Here is a 23,760-nt window from a genome sequence, read left to right as displayed (position 1 = left end):
ATAGACATCCCTCTAGTCATCTAAGTGATTACATGATCCGAATCGACTAGGTCGTGTCCGATCATCACGTGAGACGGACTAGTCATCATCGGTGAACATCTTCATGTTGATCGTATCTACCATACGACTCATGCTCGACCTTTCGGTCTCTTGTGTTCCGAGGCCATGTCTATACATGCTAGGCTCGTCAAGTCAACCTAAGTGTTTCGCGTGTGTAAATCTGGCTTACACCCGTTGTATGTGAACGTTAGAATCTATCACACCCGATCATCACGTGGTGCTTCGAAACAACGAACTTTCGCAATGGTGCACAGTTAGGGGGAACACTTTCTTGAAATTTTATGAGGGGTCATCTTATTTACTACCATCGTTCTAAGCAAATAAGATGCATAAACATGATAAACATCACATGCAATCAAAAAGTGACATGATATGGCCAATATCATTTTGCTACTTTTGATCTCCATCTTCGGGGCTCCATGATCATCATCGTCACCGGCATGACACCATGATCTCCATCATCGTGTCTCCATGAAGTTGTCTCGCCAACTTATTACTTCTACTACTATGGCTACCGGTTAGCAATAAAGTAAAGTAATTACATGGCATTGTTCAATGACACGCAGGTCATACAATAAATTAAGACAACTCCTATGGCTCCTGCCGATTGTCATACTCATCGACATGCAAGTCGTGATTCCTATTACAAGAACATGATCAATCTCATACATCACATATCATTCATCACATTCTTTTGGCCATATCACATCACATAGCATACCCTGCAAAAACAAGTTAGACGTCCTCTAATTGTTGTTTGCATGTTTTACATGGCTGCTATGGGTTTCTAGCAAGAAAGTTTCTTACCTACGCAAAACTCACAACGTGATATGCCAATTGCTATTTACCCTTCATAAGGACCCTTTTCATCGAATCCGATCCGACTAAAGTGGGAGAGACTGGCACCCGCTAGCCACCTTATGCAACAAGTGCATGTCAGTCGGTGGAACCTGTCTCACGTAAGTGTACGTGTAAGGTCGGTTCGGGCCGCTTCATTCCACAATACCATCGAAACAAGATTGGACTAGTAACGGTAAGCATATTGAACAAAATCAACACCCACAACTAATTTGTGTTCTACTCGTGCATAGAATCTACGCAATAGACCTAGCTCATGATGCCACTATTGGGTAACGTAGCAGAAATTCAAAATTTTCCTACGAGTCACCAAGATCTATCTATGGAGAGACTAGCAATGAGAGAGAGGGGAGTGCATCTACATACCCTTGTAGATCACTAAGCGGAAGCGTTCAAGAGAACGGGGTTGAAGGAGTCGTACTCGTCGTGATCCAAATCACCGGAGATCCTAGTGCCGAACAGACGGCACCTCCGCGTTCAACACACGTACAGCCCGGTGACGTCTCCCATGCCTTGATCCAGCAAGGAGAGAGGGAGAGGTTGAGGAAGACTCCATCCAGCAGCAGCACAATGGTGTGGTGGTGGTGGAGGAGCGTGGCAATCCTGCAGGGCTTCGCCAAGCACCGCGGGAGAGGAGGAGAAAGAGAGGTAGGGCTGCGCCAATAGGAGAAGAACTTCGTGTGTTGGGCTGCCCCTTCGCCTCCACTATATATAGGGGGAGAGGGAGAGCTGCGCCCCCACCTAGGGTTCCCTCCATAGGGGTGGCGGCAGCCCCAATCCCCATCTGGGGTGGCGGCCAAGTGGGGGGGAGAGGGAGGCGCACCAGGCATGGGCCTTTAGGGCCCATCTGCCCTAGGGTTTGCCCCCTCTTCTCTCTAGGCGCATGGGCCTTGGTGGGGAGGCGCCCCAGCCCACCTAGGGGCTGGTCCCTTCTCACACTTGGCCCATGTATGCCTCCGGGGCCCGTGGCCCCTCCCGGTGGACCCTCGGACCCTCCGGTGGTCCCGGTACACTATCGGTGATGCTCGGAACACTTCCGGTGGCCAAAACCATACTTCCTATATATAAATCTTTACCTCCGGACCATTCCGGAACTCCTCGTGACGTCCGGGATCTCACTCGGGACTCCGAACAACATTCGGTAACCACGTATATCTATTCCCTATAACCCTAGCGTCATCGAACCTTAAGTGTGTAGACCCTACGGGTTCGGGAACCATGCAGACATGACCGAGACGTTCTCCGGTCAATAACCAACAGCGAGATCTGGATACCCATGTTGGCTCCCACATGTTTCACGATGATCTCATCGGTTGAACCACGATGTCAAGGACTCAATCAATCCCGTATACAATTCCCTTTGTCTAGCGGTATTGTACTTGCCCGAGATTCGATCGTCGGTATGCCGATACCTTGTTCAATCTCGTTACCGGCAAGTCTCTTTACTCGTTCCGTAACACATCATCCCGTGATCAACCCCTTGGTCACATTGTGCATATTATGATGATGTCCTACCGAGTGGGCCCAGAGATACCTCTCCGTCAACCGGAGTGACAAATCCCAGTCTCGATTCGTGCCAACCCAACAGACACTTTCGGAGATACCCGTAGTGCACCTTTATAGCCACCCAGTTACGTTGTGACGTTTGGTACACCCAAAGAATTCCTACGGTATCCGGGAGTTGCACAATCTCATGGTCTAAGGAAATGATACTTGACATTAAAAAAGCTCTAGCATACGAACTACACGATCTTTGTGCTAGGCTTAGGATTGGGTCTTGTCCATCACATCATTTTCCTAATGATGTGATCCCGTTATCAACGACATCCAATGTCCATGGTCAGGAAACCGTAACCATCTATTGATCAACAAGCTAGTCAACTAGAGGCTTATTAGGGACATGGTGTTGTCTATGTACCCACACATATATCTGAGTTTCCTATCAATACAATTATAGGATGAATAATAAACGATTATTATGAACAAGGAAATATAATAATAATAACCAATTTATTATTGCCTCTAGGGCATATTTCAACAACTGCAACTAGAGGGTGAGGGGGCCAGCTGCATGTCCATCACTAGAGTTGCAACTACATGTGTCGCAACCTACCATCAACAACAAGTGGTACAACATGGATGCAACTGGTGCGAGTATGATTTTTATTTTTATTTGTTATTTTTCATTTTATTAACAATACAAAATATATTTTTAAATGTAAGAAGAAATTATATCAAAAAATGAAGAAAGCAGGGAAATGGACCGGAAGTTGTAAAATTGATTTGCCAAACAATAAAGAAAGAAAAAACGGGCTGATTTTACTAGCCCATGAGCGACGGACTTTGATGAGGGCTTACAGCAAGAAAGAAAAAGCAACTACCGATCCAGCCCAACATGGAGAAGTCGCGAACTAGCGAAAGTAGAGGCAAACATCGTCACGGCCACATGCATGACACGTCAGCTGACTGAGACTTCGCCAAGTCTCAGTCGACTGAGACCTAGACAAACCCTTTTCCTTTCTCTTTTCCTTTTTTTTGGGTGAGACAGCAAACTGAGCCATGCGAAAACATCTCAAAAAAAAAAAACTTTGATCAACAGCTCTATCAAAGTGACCACGCGGCAGGCAGCGCCTGAATCAATGCGTCACAGACAAGAAGAACCACAATGAATTAACAGTCCCTACATGTTGTACCGAAGTTACAGTAACGATTGCACGTTGCTCCAGTAAGTGCCGCCGCGATAAAGCCGATCGGACACCTGACTCAAGTAAATTTGCAACTTTCGAACCGACGGCTCCCCTACAAATACCACCACATGCACGGCAGCTACGGCACGCACCCGTACTCATTCTCTCGTCGATCTCTTTACCCTTTTCCATAGCATAGTCATGGCGGCGACGGGCAAAACCAGCAGCACGGTGGTTGCGCTGTCCACCCTGGCTCTAGCGGCGAGCCTCCTCCTCCTCGCCGTCTCCACAGAGGCGGCCTGCCCCAGCAAAAACAAACCAACGCCAAGCGCATCGACGGCGACGAGCGGGAGCGGCGGAGGTAAGTGCTCGGTGGACGCACTGAAGCTGGGGCTGTGCGCGGACGTGCTCGGCCTAGGCGACGGGCTGACGAACCTGATGGCGGGCTCCTGGTCGACGGCGTCGTCGGGGAAGAAGCCGTGCTGCGAGCTCATCGACGGCCTCGCCGACCTGGACGCCGCCGTCTGTCCTGCGGCAAGAAGCTCCCGGCTGGCTTCCAGTGCCCTAACTGATCAACCGAGTCCGTACGCACGCACGCAGGAATGGCACGTTGTTAATTTGCTTGCTAGTAGTGGTACGTGCTGAGCGCGAATTTTAATTAAGTTTGTCTGTCTACTGGTCCGTTAATGTTAAGTCTACTATCTGGTGTCGTGTGGTGACGTAATGACATGTTCGGTGCTTGCTGCGCTATACCTTCAGTTCCAACTTTGCTAAATGGTTATTCCCTGTGAACGCCGTGCTTTCCGAAACGAATTAGAATGGGATATGGACGTTGCTGACCAAGCAGACATTATACTACATGCAGCTTTACTAGTATCGTAGTTCTGCCATTGTCAGTAAAACAAGTACCCGCAAAGTGCATGCCTGGTATAAAAAAGAATGATTGAGAGGAAAAACTTTGTTTGAAAACATTTGCAAAGAGTACCATCGTCAATTGATCTGAAATCAACAAGATACCCGATATTGTTTATTACATGGATCAATGCAAAGATATGCGCAAACTGGGATCGATTATCTCGATTCAGCAAACTACAAGACCAATGTTTATGACATGACAAACGACAACAAACACCATCCCGATGAAAGGAGGTGTGCTGAGTTCAGTTCCTCGCAACACTTGAAAAGGTGGGGGGAAATATTTTATGATCTATCACCAAGTTCCGCTCTCAAATTGTCGAACGGGTAGACTTTTGGTGTCTGCAAGAGAAAGTATGATGAGTTTAGTTAGCTTGTTCAGCAAAATAAACTAAAAACAGGCATCCTTCTTTACCAATTTACAATAAATCCTCTATTCTTAAATAGCTACAACCTAGTACTCCCTCCGTTCCTAAATATAAGTCTTTGTAGAGATTGCACTATGAACCACATACGGATGTATATAGATGCATTTTGAGTGTAGATTCACCCATTTTGCTCCGTATGTAGTCCATAGCGAAATCTCTACAAAGACTTACATTTAGGAACGGAGGAAGTACTACCTAATTTTCCTCTCCATGCAACAATGCCACATCAGCTAGTCATGCATGTAGTCACAAGTTACTTTTTTCATTAATCTCTTAATGCAAAGCATACCACCTCATGCATGACATTTTTCCAAGGAATTAAGTCATGTAAGACATTTTGTATTCGCTTTTTGCATTAACTTTAGTATTCTACAACTTAGCCATATATTTTTTAACAAGGTTCCCACAGCAACGCGTGGGGCATTGTCTAGTTTAGATAGTTTTCAGGTCTGCAATCACAAACCAGATTAAGTTTTTAAGTCAAGTTGGCATCTGTAGTATCTATCAGATTAAGTTTAAACAGACGATTAGTTTTAGGGCCTTGTTCGTTTCCAGCATTCTGAAAAAGTAGGATTGGGATGATATGCCATATTAAGGAATTTCATCTAGGACAAAAGGCATAAGCTTAACAGATACTCCCTCCGTCCCAAAATATAAGATCATTTTAGCTTTACTGACTATTGTAACCTTCAGGAGAGTACCAAACTTTTGTTTCCACACGTGTATAGCACATAAGATAACAAGCATACATGATAAAATCCTACGTGCTTCGAAGGATATAACAGATTATGCAACATAAGGTATTGGTATTAGTATCCAGCGATGCTAATACCAATACCTTCTGACGTGGGTATAAACTTTGCATATCAAGGAGGCATTACAGCTCAGGGATTGAAAGGATTTGACACAGGCCATGCTTACTAACATGGCTATCCAATTGTTCAAGTCAATAGAGTAACATACAGCATGACAGTGAAGTTCACAGTTATCAGAATAAATCGATCATCTAGACTCAATAATCACCAGTATATATCCAATAACAGATTCCAGGCATCAAATTTTGGGGAAGTACAAGGTTGTGTCGGGACGAAATCATAATAAGGAACTCAACACAAATATCTAAGGCCCGACATACATATAAGGTTTAAGGGTGTACCAAAATACTAAGAGCAACTCTAGCAGACCCCGCAAAAGTCGCAAACCCGCAAAATTCCGGCAAGTATACGGGCTCGGCCCAATTTTCTGGCCAGAACAAAGCCCGTATACTTGCCCGGCCCGTAAATTTTTTTTACCGTAGCCCACACCCCCCTCCCCCCAAGCAGTATATCTATGGGTTCGCGGTGCATTTGCGGGACGAAACCCTATCCCCCCCGCCGCCGCGTCTCTCCGCAATTCCCCACTCCCCTTCCTCACATTTCTCGCCGTCGGTGAGCCCTTTCCGCCTCCAGCCGCCATGTGGGGCCGCATGTGGAGCTCCGGCCGCGGCTCCGGGAGCAGCTCCGGCGGGGGCGGCGACCCCGAGCGCGAGCAGCGTGTCCGCTCAGACGGCGCGAGGAAGCGCGGGCGAAGGAAGTGGACAAACAGGGGCCTCTCGCCGCCGCCGAGCTTCCTCGTCCACGAGATGGACGAATACGACCATCGGCACAGGCATACGCCCTCCTCCGCCGCCTCCGCCGCAAGATCCTCCCACGCCGCGAGATCTTCCTCTTCCGGCGCGAACCTTCTCCCTGTGAAGAGGGAGTGGTCGGAGGAGCCGAAGGAGATCGAGGTCGTCGCCGTCAAGCAAGAGCCCGAGGAGATCGTGCGCCGCGGCGTCGTCGGGCCCGAGGACTTCGTCGCCGATGTCGACGCGGTCGCGGCCGCCATTGCCGAACGCAGCTTGCGCGAGGAGGAGGAGCGTCGGCGCCACCATGAGGAGCTCGAAGACCTCGTGTTTCAGCAGGCGGTCGCGGCGAACCTTGCCGCCAAGGAGAAGGACGACAAGTTGCGGCGCATCCGCAAGGAGCAGAAGGAGAAGTACATCGACCTCGGCAGCTCCGACGAGGAGGATTGAGCTCCTCCACCGCGTCGTCCATGACCGCGAGCTCGCCGCCGTGAGATCCCCACGCCTCTAGTACTAGTAATGAATGTAGTATGTAGTATGAACTAGTGTTTGTAACGAATTAGTGTTTGATCATGTAGTATATGTAGTACGTGATGAACTACTACGGTTGCAATTTCTCCCGCAAAACTTTTTTTTCAAATTATGCAGTTCCATATACGGTTTCTGTTCGGCTGCACACGTTTTCGACCAGCAAACGAGATCTTCGTCGAACTGCAAACGCGTTTTGCGGGTCAGGATTTTGCGAGGTCTGCTAGAGATGCTCTAACTGCTCTCTAGGGAAGTAAATATCTAAACTATTGAATGCACCCAAAAACTCCGCCTATGTCTTCTAGGCATAGCCGGTCCCAAGCCCGGGTAAACAAGGAGGGTTGTGATAGCCTTGGCGAGCCAACGTAAAAACTAGCCAGTCCCATAGGTATGAAACCCATTTGAGCGAGTGTAGTACTAGGATGGGTGACCTCCTGGGAAGTCCTCGTGAAAGGGTTTCATATCTAAGGGTTGTGATAGGCTTGGCGAGCCAACGTAAAAAGTAACCAGTCTTTTGGGTATGAAACCCATTTGGGCGAGAGTAGTACTAGGATGGGTGACCTCCTGGGAAGTCCTCGTGAAAGGGTTTCATATCTAGCCTACCCCAACTTGTTTGGGATAAAAGGCTTTAAAAAAAATTGAATGCACCCAAAACAATTTCTAGGCCCAATAAAACACCTGATGAAGAATCTGAGGCCTACTTAACCCCCTATACCAGGATTGGTGATGACATGGCAAGGTTTGCACCACAAAACGACACTCAAGCACACCGGGCGCTCTTTGTAGCTTCCTTGCATCCAGAATAGGCACAGCTCACTTTGATTAGCCCAAGGACACGATATGCTAACCATTGTTTATAAGGCGGACGCTTAGGCGGCAAGGCGCCCTGGCAGTGTCTTGCAATTATGCCCACTTTGGGCGCTTAAGCGTCAGGGCGGTTGGTGCTCGCCTTAACACCTTATAAACAATGATGCTCACAGCTAGGATGTATTTACAGCTCGCCGTAGTGAATTCGAACATCTAGCTTTGGAGCTAGCTAACCAGCCGCTAGCGGACAGCTACTAGGCGTTGTTGCAGTGCTGCTCTGCCACAGTGATCTGACAGAACAAGCACATGTGCATGACAGTGTTGTTGGCCAGTCAGCCTCTGCACGTGTCAGAGTGCGAGCTCCCAGTGATCAATTTCAGGTGCCTGACAAAGAATGGCGGGGCTGCGGAGGAGATAGCGTCCTGAGCGGCTGCGATCACCGGGCACCTGCAATCCCGCATACTGGGGTTCTTTCTTCCAGAAGGTCAGGAAGGGTATCATATAGGAGCTCCTGGAAATGATGTGGTGAGAAAATATGCGCCACTTCCGTCTGCCGTTCAAGGCCAAGGACACGACCAGCCTGCTTGATGGATCCTATCACTAGGACACCCTGACTGCCACGTCTCCAAGGTAGCTAGTACTTGGATGCCCCGCGATATCTCTAGCAACCACTGGAACCTTAATTCCTACCCCTCCGCCGCGTCACTGCACTCTGTTTCCTTGAAAATTTTCCGCTTAAATCAACCAAATGGAGGAAAGGAGTTGTGGCTGATGATGGCGTGACATGTGACATGCCTACGTGTCAAACCAAGATTATGAAACCCCTGTTTGGGAAACACTGAGTCTAGTTAGGGGGTTAAGTGGATCTCAAATTAATCAGCGAGTTACTGAATGAGCCCAAAAATTGTTTAAGTGGGTACATGAGCACAGCCAATAGTTTGAGATTGTAATGTACTAATGTGGACGTTTTCCTAAAGTGAGATCATCCATGAGAAATTTAAGCCAGCAGTGCCAGTTGAATGAAGGCAGTAAAACAACTTGCTAAGCAATGAGGTGGCAGATATTTACATTTGTTATCCAGAGAGTTAGATGATTAATTGCAGTTCATTTGATAAGAAAAGAATACCCACAACGAATGCCCCCATAGATACATAAGAAATCAAGGAAGCTCTCTATATTTTATTTGTTTCAAGGAACAAGGGAGAACATATTTTGCACAAACTGAGGTCAATTAACTTGGTTCCAATTCAATTAATCAATTTCTAGTTGCAGTCTTTAATTCTCTCAGAATATAAACTTCTAACAAGAAACAATTTAGATCATGCACTAGACAGCTAGAACACAAATCACAACCAATAAACCACAAGGAAAATATGTTGATGATCATACAGTACAAGAATCCTCCCATCTACGAGCCTAGATGCAACAACAACAAAACGCCAAAATGTACTCTATTTGCAGTTAATTCCATTGACAGGGTTTGCACCCTCTTTCAGGTCTAGTTTAGGTAAATTGTGCAAATTTACATCAATTCATAACAATTGCAACTCTAGCCTAAAATTAACAATTGGAACGCTCTCACAATGACCCAACAGTCGTACCATCTTAGCAACAACATTTTTTGTACAGTTGCATAAGGCAAGTCTCCGCTAAATCTTTTACTACCTCTGTTTATAAATATAAGACGTTTTGGCAGTTTAAATTGAACTGCCAAAATGTCTTATATTTAGGAACAGAGGTGTACTTTTTTGCAGGAAAGTCTCCTTTAAATCATAGCCCAAACAGATAAACACTACAAGGATGGTCTCTAAACAAACAATGGGGGTTGTAAAATCACAAGGCAGTAGAAGCAGTGGCACTGGAAACTCACATATGGCATCTTGGAGGCCTTGTCATTCACAACGGCGGCCAGGCCGAGAGCGGCGAAGAAGCTCAGACCTCCACACAGCCACGCCAGAGCCTCGTACTGTCCAACCAAAACACATCAAAATCAAACCGATATAGACGCATTTGATGCGGTGCAACGAACCAAATTGCAGTGGATGCGGTCTTGTGTATTGCAGCAGTAGGGAGGGGGAGGGGGTCGGATCAGCATACCTTGCCGATGTGCGGCGCCAGGCGGTCGACGCAGGGCTCAGGGAAGGGTGTGCCATTGTCCCACACCAGCTCGTCGTTCACAGGCAGCTGCGACGCAAAAATCCCCAATCCGAAATGGAACAGATCAGAGATGGAGATCACACAAACAAATAGAGAGCGGGGGAGGCGTGGGGAGGGGCGTCTCCTAGCTTACGGGCTTGTCGGGGACGATGTGCCTGCCGGCGGGGAGGCCCATGCCGGCGCGGTTGCGGAGGGCGGAGGCCACGGCGCGCGCGGCTGCGCCGTGGCCGCCCATGATGCGGGATCCCATCGCAGTCAGCCTCCCGGCCATCTCCACCGATTTCTCTCTCACACACTCACTCAATCTCAGATCTGCGCCTGCGGGTGTGCTCGTCGTCGTCGGCGGCGGAGACACAAGCAACTCGGCGAGCGTGGGCTTGGTTTGGGTGTAGGGTTGTGGTCCAGACAAACGAGTTGTGTTCGGCTTAATGGGCTGTGTGGGCTTAATGAGAACAAATGAGTTCACCGACCTACGAGCTGAATAGCACAGATGCGCACCTCCCGCTCCTCCCCGCACGTGCTTTGAGCCAGCCCATGTGCAGGGCGGGACACCCCTGTTTTTTCATATGTTTTTCCTTTCGGTATTTGTTTTTACATCTTCAAAATAATTCGGGATTTCAAAAAAGTTCTAAATTTCAAACAAATTGTGAATTCAAGAAATCATGTAATACACGTCAAATCAAACATATTAATTATTTTAGAAAATGTTTGGGAAATCATAAAATATTCGTGGATCCGAAAAATATTCATAATTTGAAAAATGTTCGCATATTCCAAAAATGTTCACAATTTTGAAAAGAATATTCTGGCAATCAGAAAATGTTCATGATTTCAAAAAACATGTTTGAGTATTCAAAAAATGTTTATGAATTTGGAAAAAATGTCTGCAAATTCAAAAGCAATCATGAATTTTTTAAACGTTCACATCATTCAAAAAATGTTTGCGAATTTGAAACTTTGTTCCCATTTTTTTCCCAAATTTGAAAATGTCAAACCAAAAAGTGTTCGTAAATTTACAAAATTGTTCCCAAATTTCAACAAGTGAGGTCCTCCATCTGCGAGGCGACGACGCTCCTGAGGTCTCCGACGATGGATACCCCAGCTCCAGCCCTAGCCGCAGCCGCCGCCCCCGGCAAAGACTGAGGAGACGCGGCGGGGGGAGCATGCGGGCCTGTGTCGTGGGCGGTCGCGGACTGGAGTCGGGGTCGGGAGAAGCCACCGGCGCCGCAGGCGGCCTTGTTTGCATTAGCGGAAGGACCGGAGTAGACCTATATCCGATATCGGAAAGACGGAGGGCCTTCTTGCAAAGCTGCACGCCTGTGGCACGGACGGACGGACACCCAATTCGGGCGACGTGGGCCGGTCCCCCGGCGCCGAAAGCCCCCGATAAGAGATGTCTCGATTATACACACCCTCGGCTCATCCAGACGCCAACCCCAACCGAGAGCCGGGGGCGCACGGCGGCCACTGATTCGAGCAAGCAGGAGGCGGCGGCGAAGGAGGCAGATCCTCTGGGGCGGAGTAGCGCGTCAAGGTGCTGCCCAAGCCCAAGGTCGACATGGAGCACTTCCCCCCGAAGAGGAATCTGGTTGTCACGTCAATCACCTAAACCCTAAACCCTGGAGTATTACAAAAATAAATGGGATTTGGGGCTAGGAATTAGGGGATCTGGGGTTGCAAGTTACCTGTGACTTGCAGGCCTAGAAGGGGCTCATGGAGGCTCGCCGGCCGGCGGTGGAGGCGCCGCCGGAGCCGGGCAGTGGAGGAACCCCAGTGGCCGGCGGAGGCGGCAAGGGCGTCTGGCCCTGAATGGAGCCGAGGGGAGGTGGTGGCGGCAGGGGCTCCGCATTGGGCGTTAGCAGTTCGGGCGCGATGGGGTGTATCGCATGTGAAGATGAAAGCAGGAAGAAGAAATAGAGAAAGGAGATCCAGGTCTGGATGGACTGTTGGATCAGTGTCTAATGGTTATAGGCGTTGGTTAAGAGAAAAACTATTTTTCAATCGACTGACACCGACAGACTTCCTTTGCGTTTCGATAATTGGTATCCCCAAGTAGGGAGCGTTGGTCCTTATCTGATTAGCTCGCGGACAGCTTCACTTTCGATTGGTGCTCGCATCGCTGGGATTTTTGGTAAAAAAAAATGGGGGATGTTGGTTCCGTTCTTTTGCTAGTGATGCTCAAATGCGCATCTCACTGCTTATATGAGTATGTTATTGACACTTGGTTTGACTATTAGTATGTTCTCATGCAAAAAGGAAACTGGAATGCTCTACCCCGTGGTATTAGAGAATTCGTGACTGATGAAATTTTTGTAAGCCCGTGTGCGTTCTGCTGGTCAACCTTTTTCCAAGTCTGGTGCTAGCAATTGCTATGTCAGTCGAGGAGCATGCCAGATTAGCACTAGGTTTATGGTAGTATTGGAAGATGATGAGCCAGCAACATGTTTCTGGCATGCTGACTCAGAACATATTCATTATTGCACAACAGGTGCCATGTTCTATTTGCAGGGTTTTTTTCTTCTTTTTATGACAGCAGTTTCTTCCTATTGGAAGCAACCATTATGACTGTTTTCGGAAGTTGTCATTATGATTATAATTGTGATCTTGTATGATGGCCTTGCTATTTTTGATTAATGTGTGTTTTGACTAATGGTTTGTCACTCTGTTCAGGAGGATCTGTGGTGGTCTGCTTTTCCTGTTGGGACTGAGGTTTTGTTCCCATCCCCTTTTTTCGTATTGTGTATGTTAGTCGTGCGCACTTGGACATATTATATAGCTTAAGCTGTACGCATTTCCTTGCCTTGAAAAACTTATAGAACTTGGCTTGTCATCTGCAGTGGGAAAACATTGATATGATAAAGGAATTCAATTGGAACTTCGAAAATTTAGAGGTATGATAGTCAAACTTAATCTTGTAAGATCTACCCCCTTTTTGAATGTTTAACTTCAGCATACAGTGATATGTGGTTGTTGTTGATATGCAGAAAACACTAGAGGAAGGGGGGAAACTATATGGGAAGACGGTTTACTTGTTTGGAAGCACCGAGCGTAAGTAACTAAGTATACTTGGCACTAAGCTGTTTCTAAAGTTGATTTTGCTACCGTTGATCCTTGATACATGTTTTATAATTTTGATAATATTTCAGTAATCTGTTTCTAAAGTTAATTTTGCTACCGTTGATCCTTGATACATGTTTTATAATGTTGGTAATGTTTCGTAATCTGTAGAAAAGTAGGGTTATCTGGCCATAAATTTACTGATGTTTGTTTTAAGTGCTATTAGTCTGGTTTAGTGAGATTCAACAATTGTATTTGTGTATCACTTTATATATTCTATGTAAAGTGGATTTAGTCTCTGCCATCTTCTTATTTCCATTCTAGTTTTACACCTGTTGAATATTATTCCATACAAGTCAAATTGGCTCCTCTTGGCGTGCAGCACAACAATTGAATGTTAATGGTGAATTGAAGATTGTAGTTGTTCCTGTTGTACTTGCTGTAAGCTCTTATCCACTCTCTTGGCCCAGCATCTATAACACCATTATATTTACATTTTGTATTTCAAAGCAAAACATATTAGTAGGAAAAAAATGTACAGCGGAGAATGGTCTTGCAGTTGTACATATTGAGCTGAACCTTTAGCTCATGTCTACATCAGATAAACAAATCAGCAGTTCTGTTTATACCTTTTGCATTACTTAAAAACATACCATCTTTAGTATGTTATTGTTTACGTTTTTATGTAGAATTATTAATTGCACAAGATGAAAATTTATGTATCAGCTTTTAAGTTTAGGAAGTTGCTACAAGCTTTTGAAAATAAAAGGAGTAAGAAACTTAATTTATTTTGTCAGTTGATGTTACCAAGAGAATTTTCTTGGTAGGAGCATTTATTTCCTTCTATTGCTGTTGTTCTGTTATGATTATGTTTTCTCTCTCTAAGATTTCCTGTTAACTTGTGAAAAATTATTTGGCTGGTGACCTTGTTTTGCTCTTCACTGATGTTTTTTACCCTAACATGCAGTATCAAATATTTTCTCATATTTGTTAATTTGATCAAATACTTGTTTAAGGCCTATGATCTGGATGGTCTATCTTGTTTAGCAGTTGACATGTTCAATTTTGCAGGTTGACTGTCCTTTTCCTCCATCAGATAAGATTGCCATAAATTTTGTTCGAACGGGAAAAGAAGAAATAGTACCAATGGAAGAGATGAAGATGTCATGGGTGCCTTATATTCCTCTTCAGGACCGGTACTGTTGCGTTACTTATATCGAGCAATATTTGTTGCCTTTTCTTTTCATTGTTTATATCCCTACTTTGTAACTTATTTTGCTCACCTTGCTATTGCTTTGCCTACAGGTTTGGCAGGATTGGAAGTTTGAAAACAAAAATCTTCACTCTCTGTTGCACCCAGCGGAGGTGAGTTTTATGAATTTATGCTTTCAGAATTTCATGCTTTAGGTACATATTTATTTCTGTTGCCAGGCATTTTCATTCTCATTGAATGATGTGCTATATTTCCATTACCACTAGTTACGATTATTAAATCTCAGATTTATACATTTACAGGTCTGTGCTGAACCGTATGAATACTGAGAGCGCCAACCAGTTCTACTACTACACGCCCTGTAAGCTGAATTGGATTTATTTTTTTAGGCCTGTATTATGCTTCTCTAGTAATATCTATTCTTTTTACCCTTTTTGCTTTATGATCCTTTGAATACCCCTTACCATTAGAGAGGTTACACTGCTGTACCTATCTTTGGCACGTGTCATGCCAAGATCATGTAAACCAAACCATCCAAAAGTGTGCATGATTCTGCAGAACTGCAGCCACTGTTAGTTGAATGGTTGCAATGCAATTCTTCGTCTTGGAATGGTGCCCTTTTCCCTAATCAAATTGTTAGAAGTGTCAGTTGAAGAAACATGCCTGCGAACACATGCAATGGCTTTTAAACTTGTTTTTTTGTTGACTGGTATTCCGTTTTAAAAAATCATAATGGCATCATATTTAGTAACACCAGTTGAATTATGTCCTGGTTGCTTTCTAGTAGTAATTTGATGGCACATAATATCCTGTCATAAGCGAATCTCTCTTTTATTCTCCTTTTTCTTCTGAGGGGTGTTAGATGTGTATAGTCCCTTTTCGGTATATCCCCGTTGTATAAGGGGTTTTCTGCACTTTGACACACATGTATATGTAATGGCCTTTGGCCCTCAGGAAATGATAGTTGCTCATTATCCAACATGGTATCAGATGTTAGGTTCCCCTCACTCCCGCATGCTGCAACTCCGTGCTAGCTCTCCTCCCGCTCCACCCACTGCCAGATTCGGCTCTCCTCGCCGCGGATCCATCCGTCCCGGCTCTCCTCGCCGCGGATCCGGGCGCCCCGGTCCTCCTTGCTAGCTCCGCTGCCCTACCGGGCCGCCCCTTGCCTCTTCTCTGCTCCGCTTGGCGGCTACGCTCGGGGCACCTGCTGCTGCTCCCGCTACGGAAGCAGCTGCTTCCCTACGCGCAGGGCGCGAGCGCGAGCGGCCGCTGGCTGATTCGAGCCGCTGGTCCGGCTTCCCTCGCCTGCCCGCGGACGGGCCACGCATCTCGGACCCGCTGTACTCTGCCTAGCGAGGTTTGCGTCGCTCCCGACCCCCCCGCTCGTTGACTTCCTCCTCGTGAGCGGTTCGGGCCTCCCCCGTCCAGATTCCGTTCGGGCCTCCTGAGTTCAAAAAAAAAGAAGAAGAAAGAAGAGAGAGAATCAGCATGTCTTCATCTGGCTATGTGGCTGTTCCTCGGTGCTCGGTAATCTTCGATGGCACGAATTATGCTGAGTTTGTGGGATTCATGCGTATCCATATGCGCGGGCTCCTCCTGTGGGGTGTTCTCTCTGTCGAGGTACCCTGTCCGCCCTGCCCTGTTGCTCCGGTGGCTCCTGTTCCACTGGTACCATCGGTACTTGCTCCGGATGCTTCTCAGGATGATCGGGATGCAGCCAAGGCCCTTGATGATGCTGCAGTTGATGCCTATGATCAGCAGGTATCCGCTTATTCTGATGCCCTTTCAATCTACCGGGATGATCTGTCTGCTTACACTCAGTGGTGCAATGATGATGCTCGAGCTGCTGCGGTTCTCACTGCCAGTGTCCTCCCTCAGTTTGCTTCGGAGTTCATGGCCCTTGGCACTGTTGCAGCGATGTGGTCCTACCTTTGTCAGCGCTATCAGCCCTCTGGCGATGCTTTATACCTCTCTGTGGTGCGTCAGGAGCACGCTCTTCAGCAAGGTGATTCCTCTGTTGATGAGTTCTATTCCCAGTGCTCTGCCATCTGGCGTCAGCTGGACTCTCTTCGGACAGTCGTTTGTGGAACTTGCCGTTGCTGTCAGACTACACGGTTCGATTTGGAGTTTCAGCGGGTTCACGAGTTCTTATCTCGTCTCTGCTCTGAGTTTGAGCCCAGGCGTGCTCACTTGCTTGCTCGTGGTCGTGTCCCTATCTCGGAGGTGCTTCTGGGTTGCTTCTGGTTCCGTCAGTATTGGTTGCCCGGGCTCCTGTGTCGTCTGCTCGCCTCACTGCTCCGCCGCTCCTGCCTACTCCTCCAGGGGGGGTGAGTCGTCCTTCTTATGCTGAGAAGGGCACGTCGCGCCGTGACACCGTCTGTGGTTACTGCTCCCGGCAAGGTCACCCAGAGTCTGATTGTCGCCAAAAGAAGCGAGACCAGAGGCGCTCCTCCTCCAGCGGGCCTCCTGTGTCTTCCTCGACTCCGTTACTCACTGACCAGGACATTGTTCGCGTCAAGCGTCTCCTTGCTTCCTCAGGCTCCTCATCGACTGGCTCTGCTGCTGCTGTGACCGCATCCGCCTCCTCACCATCACAGGCATCTACACAGTCAGGTACATCTTCGTGGGTTTTGGATTCTGGAGCCTCTTTTCATATGTCTTCTGATTCTTCCGTGTTGTCTTCTCTCCGACCTCTTGATTCGCCTGTCAATGTTCTTACTGCCGATGGCACATCTCTTCCTGTTGCTAGTTGTGGTATTCTTTCCACTCCATCTTTTTTTGTTCCGAGTGTTTTCCATGTTCCTCGCCTTACCATGAATCTTTTTTCCGCTGCCCAACTTACCGATTCTGGTTGTCGTGTCATTCTTGATACCGACTCTTGCTCCGTTCAGGATCGTCGCACCAAGGTTTTGGTTGGTGCTGGCCCCCGACGCCGTGAGTCAGAGGGCCTTTGGGAGGTTGACTGGCTTTGTGTTCCTTCCGCTGCCACCACTAATGCCAGCTCTCATGCTCTTGCCGCCTCTTCATCTGCGTCCTTCCAGCAGTGGCATCATCGCCTTGGTCACATCTGTGGCTCTCGCTTGTCTTCCTTAGTTCGTCAGGGCCTCTTAGGGTCTGTATCTGGAGATGTCTCCTTACATTGTAATGGCTGCAGACTTGGCAAACAGACTCAGTTACCTTATCCTACTAGTGAGTCTGTATCTCAGCGTCCTTTTGACTTAGTTCATTCTGATGTCTGGGGTCCTGCTCCCTTTGATTCGAAAGGTGGTCATCGCTACTATGTTTTGTTTATTGATGATTTCTCTCGCTACACTTGGCTCTACTTTATGAAATCTCGTAGCGAGGTTCTCCCTATATACAAACGTTTTGCTGCCATGGTTCACACCCAGTTTGCCACGCCCATTCGTACTTTTTGTGCTGACTCCGCTGGAGAGTATATCTCTTAGCTGTTGCGTGGTTTTCTCGCGGAACAGGGTACTCTTGCCCAGTTCTCCTGTCCGGGTGCTCATGCTCAGAATGGTGTTGCCGAGCGAAAGCATCGTCATTTGCTTGAGACGGCTCGTGCGCTGATGATTGCTGCTTCCCTTCCACCCCATTTTTGGGCTGAGGCTGTTTCCGAATCCACCTATCTCATCAACATTCAGCCATCGACTGCTCTGCAGGGTGGCATTCCTATGTAGTGTCTCACCGGTCGCTCTCCTGACTACTCAGCTCTTCGTATGTTTGGATGCGTCTGCTATGTTCTTCTTGCCCCCCGCGAACGCACCAAACTGACTGCTCAGTCGGTCGAGTGTGTTTTCCTTGGCTACAGTGATGAGCACAAGGGCTATCGTTGTTGGGATCCAGTGGGTCGTCGCTTGCGCATCTCGCGTGATGTGACTTTTGATGAGTCTCGCTCTTACTACCCACGTTCTTCTTCCTCGAGCTTCTCTGTGGACGACCTTTCTTTCCTTCTTCTTCCCGATACACCCTGCTATGTGCCTCATGTGTCACCTCCTCCTACGGCACCTCTCCTTCCTTCTCATTCACCTCCGACCCCGTCTTCTCCCTCGTCCACCTCTCCCCCATCCTCTCCAGTCCGTCGCCCTCTCTCACCGTTTCCTCTCCACTATACTCGACGTTCCCGTACTGAGGATATTGCCTCTGACGAGCCTTCCACCTCGGGTGCACCTCCTCCCACACCCCCTCCGGTTCATAACCTCCGTGCTCGGCCTCGCCCTCCGCCTGATCGGTACTCCCCTGATCGGTACGGTCTCTCTGTCTTGCCTAAGCCCACTTCCTATCGCACTGCCATGACTCAGCCTGAATGGCAGCTTGCAATGGCCGAGAAGCTTGCTGCCCTTGAGCGCTCTGGCACATGGGATCTCGTTCCCCTCCCTTCCGGTGTTCGTCCCATCACCTGCAAGTGGGTCTACAAGCTTAAGACTCGCTCCGATGGTTCTCTTGAGCGCTACAAAGCTCGTCTTGTGGCCCGTGGTTTTCAGCAGGAGCAGGGGCGCGATTATGATGAGACTTTCGCTCCTGTGGCTCACATGACCACTGTCCGCACTCTTCTTGTTGTGGCTTCTGTTCGTCAGTGGTCTATCTCTCAACTTGATGTTCAGAACGCTTTTCTCAATGGCGAGTTGCGTGAGGAGGTTTATATGCAGCCACCACAAGGGTACTATGCTCCTGATGGTATGGTCTGTAGACTTCGCCGCTCTCTATATGGTCTCAAACAGGCCCCTCGCGCCTGGTTTGAGCGCTTCGCATCTGTGGTGACCGCGGCTGGTTTCTTGCCCAGTGACCATGATCCCGCGCTGTTTATTCACACGTCTCCTCGTGGTCGGACTCTTCTCCTTCTCTATGTTGATGACATGATCATCACTGGTGACGACACTGATTACATTGCCTTTGTTAAGGCCCGCCTTCACGAGCAGTTCCTTATGACTGATCTTGGTCCTCTTCGCTATTTTCTTGGGATTGAGATCTCCTCCACCTCTGATGGCTTCTACATCTCTCAAGAGAAATACATTCAGGATCTTCTTGCTCGAGCTGCTCTCAGTGATGACCGCACTGTTGTGACTCCTATGGAGCTCAACGTTCAGCTTCGTGCCTCCGATGGTGACCCTCTTCCTAATCCCACTCGCTATTGTTACCTCGTCGGTAGCCTTGTCTATCTTGCTGTTACACGTCCTGACATCTCCTATCCGTTCACATCCTGAGTCAGTTTGTTTCAGCCCCCACCTCTGTCCACTATAGTCACCTCCTCCGTGTTCTACGATATCTTCGTGGCACGATCTCTCAGCGCCTTTTCTTTCCTCGCTCCAGTTCTCTTGAGCTCCAGGCTTACTCTGATGCTACCTGGGCTAGTGATCCCTCTGATCGACGCTCGCTGTCTGCTTACTGTGTCTTTCTTGGTGGCTCTCTGATTGCCTGGAAGACAAAGAAACAGACTGCAGTTTCTCGCTCGAGTATAGAGGCTGAGTTGCGAGCCATGGCTATGTTGACGGCTGAGGTGATCTGGTTGCGATGGTTACTTGAGGATTTTGGTGTGTCTGGCTACTACCTCGACTCCCTTACTGTCAGACAGTACTGGTGCTATCAGTATTGCGCGTGACCCGGTGACGCATGAGCTCACCAAGCACATCGGTGTGGATGCCCACTTTGTGCGTGCTGCTGTGCAGGATCAGACTCTCGCTCTTCACTATGTGCCCTCTGAGTTACAGTTGGCTGACTTCTTCACGAAGGCACAGACTCGAGCGCAGCATACCTTTTTCCTCTCCAAACTCAGTGTTGTTGATCCACGATGAGTTTGAGGGGGGGTGTTAGATGTGTATAGTCCCTTTTCGGTATATCCCCGTTGTATAAGGGGTTTTCTGCACTTTGACACACATGTATATGTAATGGCCTTTGGCCCTCAGGAAATGATAGTTGCTCATTATCCAACAAGGGGTACATTTCTTCTTTTCATTTTTTGCACTTTAGTGCATATTTGCTTGGCCTTTAGTGCTTTTCACACCTTGACGGTTAGCATCTCTAGAGCGTGCAGATTTTCAGGTCATGCTATTTTCAGAAGTACTCAGTAGGCAGCGAGGTGGTGCCTAGTACTTATTACTGTCTAGCAACGCAGAAACCTAGGCAGCAGGTAATGCTATGTGGCAGGGTTGCGCCTAGTGCCTAAGAACTGCCAGGATGGAATTGTCAATCACATTCTAAGACATCATAAGCACGAAAAGATTGCTAAGTACTCAAAATGACCCAACACTCACTGAATCCTGTTTGACACAGTCCACTCTCAGATACGCGCCCATATCCTAGAGCTGTTCTACTAGTTGATAACTCGATTTAAATTTATATGGCATTAGTTGTTTTAATGATATCATTCTCTGTAGGGTAATCTCATCGGCATATGAACCTTGTTTAATATCTTGCAGACATGCCACTAAATCCTCCTGAAGATGAAGATGGCATGGTTGTCCGCGTCATATATCCTCTAGAACCCCTGGTAAGCTTCCTTTAAGCGTATTATTGCTGTGATCTAGTCTGCTTTAGTCTGCGACGTGATCATCAGTCGATGACATCATGTTTTTTGTCCGGTACTGGTGACATGCTGCCATTGCTGTTGCTACATAAGGCAATCTCGTGCTGTGGGGACCTCTCCTCATCTTCCATTGCTGGTATCTGATCATGCGCATTGCTTCCGTTTTGTCTTAAATGCTGTCTCCTGTTTTGTAGTATGTTGGATGCTTGACCTAAGTTGTTCCTGTCACAATTTGATGGTGCAAAACCCAAGTGGATGGGTGGGTTGTTTGAGGTTTCCTTCTGTTGATAATAAAACAACAATATAATCTTCTTAGCCTGCTTTCCACTTTGCAGTTATTGTATTTCTATTTCAAATACTATTCACAGAAGTGCACTCGTGCATCCTAATTAAGTCTCCAGGTCTGGTTTCAAGTAGCTGTAAATTGTTCATACATTAATGTTTACCTTGTGCTGCTTGTTGCAGATAGTTTGTGATTTTGACTTGGAATGGGATGATTACAAGGTTTGTAAGGAATTTCAGTTGTTCTACTCTGATGTACAATGCTACCTATGAAAGGACATCCATGTTGAATCATATCATGTTGCAATGCAGGTTTTAGCTCATAAGCTAGTCGAAGATGAGGGGTTGCCAGAGGATGAGAGGGAAAAAATTGAGGTCACTAAACTCTTCTTGATCAATTATACACTCTAAAGTTAGCATTATTTTACAGCAGTAACCCCCTTCCTAATTTTGCTGCCACGTTTCTTTGACAGGAATTTCTAAAGGAGAAGGTTAAACAAGGGAAAATAGAACTGGAACAGGTCCATTTAACTGAAATATTTAATTATTTTCCAAGAGATTTGACGCTTTACAGTATCCAATATTCCCCAAAACTTGTGCAGGCTGAAGAAGCCAGGAAGAAAGCTATTGAAGATATGGACCCTAAGCAAAGAGAGGCATTTGAAAACATGAAACTTTACAAATTCTATCCTGTGAAAACCCCGGATACACCTGATGTTAACAATATGAAGGTATGAAGTTGTTCTCGAGTGCCCATTACTTGAATGTATCTGAACCTGCAACACTAGATTTAACTTGGTATTTACTATTGTCTGCAGTCGAGGCACATCAACAGATATTATGGCCGCGCACATTATCTGATGTAATGGTGTTCCTGATCTCACATGTTTGCTAAACTGTGATTGATTAATCTATCCAACTTGAAGAGTTCTTGTTATGGAAGCTGGGTAGATCGGTTTGGTGACATAAGAGTGTAGTCTCGTGTAGTCGTGTTGGTCCATTAGATACAATGTTGCGTCTGAACTCAGTTGTAATGGAGCTACTGTCACTTGTATGGACAACCCTGAGCATCTTCTGTGTTTAATACCCTGAGCATGGATTATTGTGTAGTACGTCAGGGATTGGATTCAAAAAGACCAGGATAGGATGCTCTTCAATTCCATCTCCGAGACTAACCTAAAGTGTTAGGAAACATGCCAACTTTTGCACACTGCACACAGCCCACAACTGAACATATCATCACCATTGACTTGGATCCCAAAGTTCCTAACCCACCACAGCCCGCCCACAGGGCAAGTGCGCGTGCGCCCGAAGCCATCCCTTTTCTACAAGTGACTGAAAACTCCACCGCAGGCGGACGAGTGACTGAGAAGGCAGCGGGCGCACACCCCCCACCCTTCTGGGCCGGCCCATGTATGGCCAGCACGCCGCCAGATTTTTTCGTCTTTTTCTTTTTTAATAATTCAGGATACCAATAGCTTCTAAATTTTACTAAAAGTTGCTAATCTTGAAAAAAACAATCATGATCTTGAAAAAAAATTATTATTTCAAAAAGATGCTCGTGAATTCAAAAAATGTTCATGAATTTGCAAAAAAAAAGTTCACCAATTTAAAAAAATGTTCACGAATTTAAAAAATGGTCATGATTTCAAAAAATGTTCATGCATTTGCGAAATGTTCACGAATTTGCAAAAAATGTTCACGAAATAAAAAAATGTTCATGATTTCAAAAAAAAAGTTCATGCATTCGCTAAATGTTCACGAATTTGCAAAAAATGTTCACGATTACAAAAAAAGTTATCTTGAATTTAAGATAATGTTCATGGTTTGGAAAAAAGTTCGTGAATTCAAAAAATGTTCACGAATTTGTTAAAAAATGGTCATGATTCCAAAGGAATGAACAATTTTTGAATTTGATGAACATATTTTGAACATCGATGAATAAATTTGGCATTTGATAATTTTTTCTTAATTTGAAGAACAAAATTTGTGTTAGAGAAAAAAAATGGAAAAAATTATGAACAAAATTTGCATTCGATGAACATTTTTTTTTAAAAATGATGAGCAAATTTGTAATTCAGTGAAGAAATTTTGAATGTGATGAACATTTTTTGAATCTGGTGAACAAAAAATTCAATGAAAAAAATGAAAAGGATGAACATTTTTTAGTTTGATGAACAACTTTTGAATTTTTATGAACATTTTTTAAATCTGATGAACATTTTTTGGCTTGTTGAACATTTTTTTGCATGGTTGAACACTTTTTGAATTTGATGAACAAAAAAAGTTGTTAACGAATTCAAAATAAAAAAAATGCCAAAACTAGTCAAAAAGTGAAGAAGAAGAAATTAGAAAAAAGGGAAAGAAAAAAAGGGAAAAGAAAAACGAAATAAAAAATTGGAAAGAACAGAAAAATGAAAAAAAAACAGTATAGAAAAATAAAAAATGGCAAAACCAGAGGAACGGAAGCGAACTGGGCCGGCCCGATAATGAAAGAAAAGACGCAGGGGGTTATGTGCTACAGTGCTACGCGACGACCTACGTGCCATATAGGAACCGCGCTCCCTACTCCTCACTCGGTTCCTCCTCCACGACCTCGAGGGACGAGGCTGACAGGCCGCCCACTGGCGGCTCGTGCC

The 23,760-nt window shown here is 46.4% G+C and overlaps 2 protein-coding genes and 1 pseudogene across 2 annotated transcripts; 2 read left to right on the top strand and 1 right to left on the bottom strand.

The window, feature by feature from the left end:
• Positions 1–3,767: 3,767 nt before the first annotated feature.
• On the top strand, positions 3,768–4,468 carry LOC123127690 (14 kDa proline-rich protein DC2.15-like). Its single transcript, XM_044547480.1, has one exon. The coding sequence runs from the start codon at positions 3,807–3,809 to the stop codon at positions 4,248–4,250; it is 444 nt and encodes a 147-aa protein (XP_044403415.1). The 5' UTR covers positions 3,768–3,806; the 3' UTR covers positions 4,251–4,468.
• An 80-nt stretch (positions 4,469–4,548) lies between these two features.
• On the bottom strand, positions 4,549–10,477 carry LOC123127699 (NADH dehydrogenase [ubiquinone] 1 beta subcomplex subunit 8, mitochondrial). Its single transcript, XM_044547492.1, has 4 exons — positions 10,177–10,477; positions 9,984–10,070; positions 9,757–9,852; positions 4,549–4,862 (listed from the first exon to the last, which is right to left on the bottom strand). Exons 1-4 carry the CDS (start codon positions 10,312–10,314, stop codon positions 4,806–4,808), a joined length of 378 nt encoding a protein of 125 aa, XP_044403427.1. The 5' UTR covers positions 10,315–10,477; the 3' UTR covers positions 4,549–4,805.
• Positions 10,478–11,206: 729 nt separating this feature from the next.
• On the top strand, positions 11,207–22,207 carry LOC123078770 (protein HEAT INTOLERANT 4-like; annotated as a pseudogene).
• Positions 22,208–23,760: the final 1,553 nt, after the last annotated feature.

The sequence above is a fragment of the Triticum aestivum genome, chromosome 1B (genome assembly GCF_018294505.1).
Source record: "Triticum aestivum cultivar Chinese Spring chromosome 1B, IWGSC CS RefSeq v2.1, whole genome shotgun sequence".
Taxonomy (NCBI): domain Eukaryota; kingdom Viridiplantae; phylum Streptophyta; class Magnoliopsida; order Poales; family Poaceae; genus Triticum; species Triticum aestivum.
The sequence above is the reverse complement of the archived record's forward strand: the minus strand, read 5'-3'. Positions and strand labels throughout refer to the sequence as shown.